At 52.1% G+C, this 6,926-nt stretch overlaps 1 protein-coding gene across 1 annotated transcript in view; it reads left to right on the top strand.

Annotated features, from left to right (window-relative positions):
• The window catches only part of Ano10 (anoctamin 10), a 136,150-nt gene that overhangs the window by 40,035 nt on the left and 89,189 nt on the right, over positions 1–6,926 (top strand). The window contains exons 5-9 of the mRNA XM_023700751.1: positions 270–389; positions 982–1,551; positions 2,992–3,047; positions 4,913–4,987; positions 6,701–6,883. Coding sequence (XP_023556519.1) covers positions 270–389; positions 982–1,551; positions 2,992–3,047; positions 4,913–4,987; positions 6,701–6,883 — 1,004 coding nt within the window. The remainder of the gene's footprint in view (positions 1–269; positions 390–981; positions 1,552–2,991; positions 3,048–4,912; positions 4,988–6,700; positions 6,884–6,926) is intronic.

Raw genomic sequence — 6,926 nt, 5'->3', positions numbered from 1 at the left:
ATTTCTTTGGACTTTTGGGGAGGAGGGAGAGGAAAACAGGCCTCTCCTGTCCTGCGTTTTTCCCCTTTTAGAATTTGATGTCCACTTGTATTGCTTTCCTAGCCAAAGATAATAGTAAAGATACTTATAGTCTGAGAAGCAGGTGCCGATACACATCCGGAGCAGCCTGGTGGCGTGTGTCCCTCTTCCTGGGCATCCTCAGCTTCACTAGAGGACGTCGCACACGGTCCCCACCAGACGATGTCGTCTGACATGCTTTCCCTCCACAGTGAGACGGCTGCTCACGTCTGGCATTGTGCTCCAGGTGTTCCCGCTGCACGACAACGAGGCCCTGAAGAAGCTGGAGGACGCGTGGTACACTCGCTTCTCTGTGCACTATCAGCCCCTCGGTAGGCGTCACACCGGCTGCGAGCTTGTGTTGGTTTCGCAGTCAGGGCGCCTCTGCCTGCCCGGTGCTGTTCTGATAGTAGAGAGACAGGGACTGGAGCTAGCACGTGGGATCTTGGGTGCTTTTGAACGCTTCTCCTTCAGCATATGACAGCGCTGTTAGGGCGCAGTGGGCGGGTCTTTGGGCAGGGAGATCGGAGGCTGCAGATGGGAGTCTTCTCGGCAAGAAGCATGTACAGCTCTGATGCCAGCAAGGGAAGAGTGGGCGGCCTACAGCTGACACCCAGTCCTGTCTCCAAGGCATGCTGGAGCCCAGCTGGCACCTTGGAGACTAGGTCAGCCCCAAAGGAGTCTTTCTTTGGGAAGAAGAGACTCTGAGGCAGTAAAGCATCTGGCCTCGTACTGAGCCACGTGAGCTTGCCGCAGTGACAGGTGGCGTCGGCATTCCCCAGCAGCACAGACACTGCCCATGCACTCAGTAGGAAAGGAGGGTGTTCGAGGGCCCCACTTGCCTGAAAACTTAAGCGTAACTGCAGAGCTGAGCAGTAAGGCTTTGGCAGTCTGCACTGACGTTCTTTCTGTCCTCCACCACAGATCGAATTCGTGCCTACTTTGGGGAAACGATTGCTCTTTACTTCGGGTTTCTGGAGTTTTTCACCTTCGCCTTGATCCCCATGGCTGTCATCGGGCTGCCGTACTACCTGTTCGTGTGGGAGGACTATGATAAGTACGTGATTTTCGCCTCCTTCAACCTCATCTGGTCCACAGTGATCCTGGAGGTGTGGAAGCGTGGCTGTGCCGACATGACCTACAGGTGGGGGACGCTGGTCATGAAGAGGCACTTCGAGGAGCCCCGGCCAGGCTTCCATGGTGTCCTGGGCGTCAATCCAGTCACCGGCAGGGAGGAGCCCCTGTACCCCAGCTATAAGAGGCAGCTGCGCATCTACCTGGTCTCCCTGCCGTTCGTGTGCCTGTGCCTGTACTTCTCTCTGTACGTCATGATGATCTACTTCGACATGGAGGACTGGGCCTTGCGTGTCCACGAGGAGAGCGGGACCGAGTGGACCAGCGTCCTACTGTATGTGCCCAGCATCATCTACGCCATTGTGATCGAGGTCATGAACCGCCTCTACCGCTACGCCGCCGAGTTCCTGACAGCCTGGGGTGAGCTCCTGTGCTTTGTCTTCGTGTCTCGTCTGCTCCTGTGAAATGTTCTAGGATTACAGGATCCCAGAGTAGCATTTGTAGGAAGGCAGGCATTCTTTCAACTTGTGCTAGAAGCAGCAGGAAAGTTCCCTGGCCTTGAAAGCTATAGGGTCTCAGTCTCCTGCTTTTCCTGGTTACCATCTCTATTAAGTGTTTCTGTTTTGTTTCTTAATGTCCTGTTTACTTGGAGACAGGGTCTTGCTATGTGACTCTAGCTGGGTTTGAACTCACAAGGTAGCCCAGGCTGGGCTCCAGCTCACAGTGATCTTCCTGCTTCAGCCTCCCGAGGGCTGGGACCACAGGCGTGTGCCACCACACCTTGCCACAACTCTGAGCTGCTGTGCCTTACTCACGATGTATCCAGAGCCTCTCACTGTTGCTTCCTCAGGGCAGCGTGCACTGTGTCATTTCACCATTGTACAGATAAAAGGTGCTGATGCTTAACCCAGTTCTGACAGCAGATGGCAGGGCCAGACTAATCCAGGCACATCCGCTCAGGGCCGCTGCTCCTCGCCACTGTCACACTGTCTCCTGCAGAGGCTAGAACGACCCGAAATCATGCTCAGGACTCGAAGCCAGCAGCTCAGACCCCGTGTCCAGCTGGGTGGGCACAGGGCGTGGCCTTCGTGCCTGGCCGTGCAGGTGGCACATGCCCCAGCGCCCTGTCCACCATTCGTCCTGTGCCTTGCCGCCCTGTGGTTTCTGTGGCATCTCTGCTTCTAGAGGAGGACAGGAATTTGGGTTCCTCTTCAACTGAAATTCTTATAAGCCACAGGAACAAAACTTCATTTTCCTCCTCTGTAGTGGTTACTGCCGGCTGTTGCTATCCTCAGCTATGCAGGGCTTTTTCACTTCTTCCTAGTCTTAGGGAGTGTACCCAGGGAGCATTGAGGTTTGCCTTCAGCGAACATTTTTGCAGTCTTGGGGCTATGACTCAGGGCCTCCCATGCTAGGCAAGCACTCTGCCACTGAGCTACATCCCCAGCCCATTTTCACTTTCTTTGGAGCCAGGTCTTCCTAATGGACTGAACTGCCCCGCCTGGCCTTGGGCTTATGGTCTGCCTGCTTCAGCCTCTATGGTAGCTGGGATCAGAGCTATTTTCTACAGCACCCAGCTTGCAGCGCCCCCCTTTTGCCTGTCTAGAATAATTTGCCAACAGTTTCCAGATTTCTAAATTTCTTTTTTGCACCACGGTGGCATTGAAGTACCGTGAGAAATGCATCCCAGCTTGCTGTCCCTGGTTGTAGGGAGGGACTGTGACCACAGCCTGGTGTGTGTAGAGGCACAGGCTCTGCGTCAGAAGTCTGCTCTGAGCCCAGATTCCTCCGTACCTGAGGCAGTAAGCCCACGTCATCTTCCTCCCTGAGAGAAATTCTCTCTTTTTCTTAATGTTTTAGAGAACCACAGATTGGAATCTGCTTACCAGAATCACCTCGTTCTGAAAGTCTTGGTGGTAAGTGGAGGTTTTACGTACAGACCCACTTAAATTATGAGACGAAAGCATATTGTCCAAAACGAGAAATGTAGATAGGAAGTTGTTCCTAGTTTAAGACGAGAGGGCTAATGTAATTTGTGGCCGTAGGTAAGATTGGGGAGTAAGTAATGTGTGCAGCTGTACTTAGCAGTTCACTTACACAGACTGTGTGGCGTGACACTAAATTACGGAAGCTAGTGTCACAGCGCACTTCCATGTGAAAAGTGAATGATTTTCTAGGCAGGTTTCACTGTTATTCTTTCAGTCATCTTGGTTTTTATTATTCAGCAGTCTCCAGGTATCTGCAGTCTGTTTAGTGAAGCGACATTAAACCATTTTTTAAAATTTTATTGTAGAAAGTTTGAGAGCTTACCAGATACCTAGCACGCTTCGTAGGTGGGAAGGGAAATGGGAAGAGGAAGCATTGGGCTCTGTGGGTGCGGGTTGGCCAGGGCCGCTGTGTCCTTTGCTCTCAGGAGTAGGAGGCACCTCTGAGCCAGAGAGCGGCCCCCACTGTCCTAGCATCACCGGGGCCCAGAGGTGTGGAGGGCGTGCTCTGCCCTGGGACGGGGTCCCACAGTCATGTGCGCTGCACCTAGAGAGGGGCCGTGTTCCAGCCCTGGAGGCCCTCCTAAGAGGTTTGTTCCTCAGGAGTTTCAGTCCCTAAAAGACCAGAAGGCTCCACTAGGAGACCGTGGCCCGCAGCTGAGCTCACAGAGGCAGACCTGCCCCAGACAGATAAGAATCCAACATCTTGGCCACGGAGAAGGAGCAGGTGGCTGTGGAGCAGCTGAAGGGCTCAGGGGCCTCACTCACCCCGTGGAAGGGCTGATGATTAAAAGGCTTGTAAACCAGCAAGGAAGTGTTCTGCGCAGTCCTGCTGTCCACGGTGCGGGATGCAACCTGGGCCCCGGCCTTCTAGAGACCCGCATGTTAGAGTCTGCTCTTCCTCCTTCCAGCTGGAAACCTTTGGTTTTCCAGCTTCTGCTCCTTAGCACTCCCTCGCTGGCCGGTGCTCACTGCCGGAATGACTTGCGTACCCTCGCTGATGTGGTGCTCGCTCTCATGCAGCTGGCAGCCCTTGTGTGGAGCCAGAAGTGGCTGGGGCTGAGGAGCCCTGTGCAGGGCTGGCTGCAGCTTCTTGAGCCAGGGGCCTACTTGAAGACGAGGCACGTTCTGTGGCAGGACCCCTCAACTGGGAGCCCCTGCCACTCCCCTGTGCTCCTGGCAGGGCAGACACACTTTGCCACCAGATCAAGATGCTGGCCAGGCTGGGTGGTTGGCATGGCCAGGTCTCCCCTGCCAGCCCTGCTGCTATCTGTGGCTCCCATGAGGGAGCGGGGTCTGAGCCCCTGAGCACAGAGCAGCTTCTCACACCAGGACCCTCAGGTGGCAGGCTGCCTGCCATGACCCCAGCTACCGGACACTTTTGGACACACAGGCTCAAGAGCTAGGCTCTTGTAGCGATGTCTCTCCTGCTGTGGCTGCCGGCCCCTGGTGCCGCTCTGTGGGGCTGAGCAGAGCACATCCCTGGCCTGACTGACTCCTCTTCACTGGTTCTACAGGGCTAGCTGCGGTCGGGGGGCTCCTGATGTCTGATAGGGGACCTAGGAGGCGTGTTCCTTGGTCCCAGGATCCCAGATGGTGCACTGTCCTTGGCACCTTTCAGGGCTCCCCTGGCATTGCCTCTGCATCCTTGTAGGGTTGAGAGGAGTGTGTAGTGGGGGCATGGGCAGAAGGGATGCTGCGGCAGCAACCCCGCCATCTCCCTGAACTGGGTCCCTGCTGCATGCTTCAGCCCGTCTCTGCAGGTGTTGAAGGTTAACACAGCACTCTTTCCACAGTTCAACTTTCTGAACTGCTTCGCCTCGCTCTTCTACATCGCCTTCGTCCTGAAGGACATGAAGCTCCTGGGCCAGGTGAGTGTGATTACGGAACAGCAGCGGCCTTTTGGGGCCCGGAGGTGGTTCCCAGTGTTCAGGTAATGTAGTTGTTTGCAAAGTCTTAGTTTTAGAAGTAAAATCTTTTACATTTTCCAAACCTAATTCTAGATTTAAAACATAGTATTATGGATCCTGTTCAACTGAAAATAAATTAAACAAAAACAACTTGCAAAACTAATCACACCAGGCAGTAAAATCAATATATTTAGTTTTGTTAAAGCAATTCTAACAGCAAAAGTGTGTTCAGTGATGGAGCTTTGGTGCATGTCTTGGGCAAGGGCTGATTGCTATCACCTTAAACAGGTCCAGTGAGCTTTATTTTCAAGTTAACCAGTTGTTAGACTTCCCAGACCATAAATCCTTTGCAGCACTCTTCCATCCCTGAAATGTATAAGAAAGTCCTACATTTATTTTGGTGTGTTATAGTTTTTGGGGACATGTAATATCATTGAATGATAAACCTTGTATAAATTACTGATTTCTAGAAAGTGCTTTGCATACTTCAGTTATCAGCAAAAGGTGTTGATGCCTGATTCTGATATTCTGAGATTGCTAGTGAGCAGAGTCTCATGGTCTTCCTAATACTTGTGCTAGAGTTTGGGATAATTTTTCATGAAATGTAGCAATGTGTTTGATCTTTTATTCTGTACTAACATCTTACGTAAAAGTAAAATTAAATGTGCTCTAAACAGCTACGCTAGATACATTGCTACCTTTTAAAAATTATTTTTGAAAATCCAAGAAGTTAGAGAGAATACACTGGACGTGGACAAGCTGGACGTGCACCTGCCCTCGATCCCCGGTGGTGTGGGGGTGACCTCACATTGCTTAGACAGTAGGTCTCCTCCATTTGTCAGAGGACGGGCAGAGGAGGCCTCTATTAAAATAAAATCATGCCAGTAATGAGGTGTGGTGGAAAGTCTCCTGTCTGTCTGGGGAGAGTGGAAAGTAATTCAGCTTCTCTGAAAGCCCCAGGGTAGCTTTTCTGAGAACCTGGGCTCACCCCACAAGATGTCAGAGAGGCCCGGGACTCCTGTCCGTAGACACCCAGAAGCAGCCTGTTCCCCAGTTAGAGCTGGGACTACAGCTTAACTCAGCAGCAGTGCATGGGGGGGTGTCAGTGAGGAAGCGCTTTTGTACATTACATGAGAAAAGCGATCCGTAAAGTACGTGTACGGGATGACTGCAGTGTTATTCTCAGATGTCTTTGGAGAGAATGTCCTGAGATGTGGCAGTGGCCCCGTGGTGGTTGTGGTACAATGGGTGGCTTTTCCAGACTTCCTTTCTATTTCTGTTTTCCACTGTGGAGAAGGATGGGTTCAGTTTATAAGTTAATTTTTTAGAAAATGTTTTAGTCGAATTGGTTTTTTCAAAGTTGCAGCATCGTGTGGATCCCTGCGCTGCAGTCAGGGTGAGATGGCAAAGAGCACAGCGTCGAGCTAGCTCATTTTCCATTGCTCTTGGCTGATGATTGCTTATAACCTTATCTGTGCTGTGGTCATATTGTATTTTAATCTGTCTTCTCTGGGAGAAATAGTAAATTGTGAGCATGCGCTAGCACATGGCTTTTCTCTCCCTAGTTTTATAGCAGCAGCACATGGTTTATTAAAGCCCCCTTTTCCTGGCACAGCTGTTTGCCCTTTGTGGTCTTTGCCACTCTGCCAAGCACGGCTCTGTGTTTCTCCGTAGAGCTTGGCCACTCTCCTGATCACCTCCCAGGTCATTAACCAGGTCCTGGAGTCGCTACTTCCTTACTGGCTGCAAAAGAAGCACAACGTGAAGGTCAGGCGGAAGGTGCAGGCTCTCAGGGTGCACATCGACGCCGCGCTGTACGAACAGGTCATCCTGGAAAAGGAAATGGCGACCTACTTGGTGAGTGGGCATACCGCTGGATTGTGGTCCTGGGAGGGAGTCC

This window comes from Octodon degus, unplaced genomic scaffold (genome assembly GCF_000260255.1).
Source record: "Octodon degus isolate 3935 unplaced genomic scaffold, OctDeg1.0 scaffold00126, whole genome shotgun sequence".
Classification (NCBI taxonomy): Eukaryota; Metazoa; Chordata; class Mammalia; order Rodentia; family Octodontidae; genus Octodon; species Octodon degus.
The sequence above is the reverse complement of the archived record's forward strand: the minus strand, read 5'-3'. Positions and strand labels throughout refer to the sequence as shown.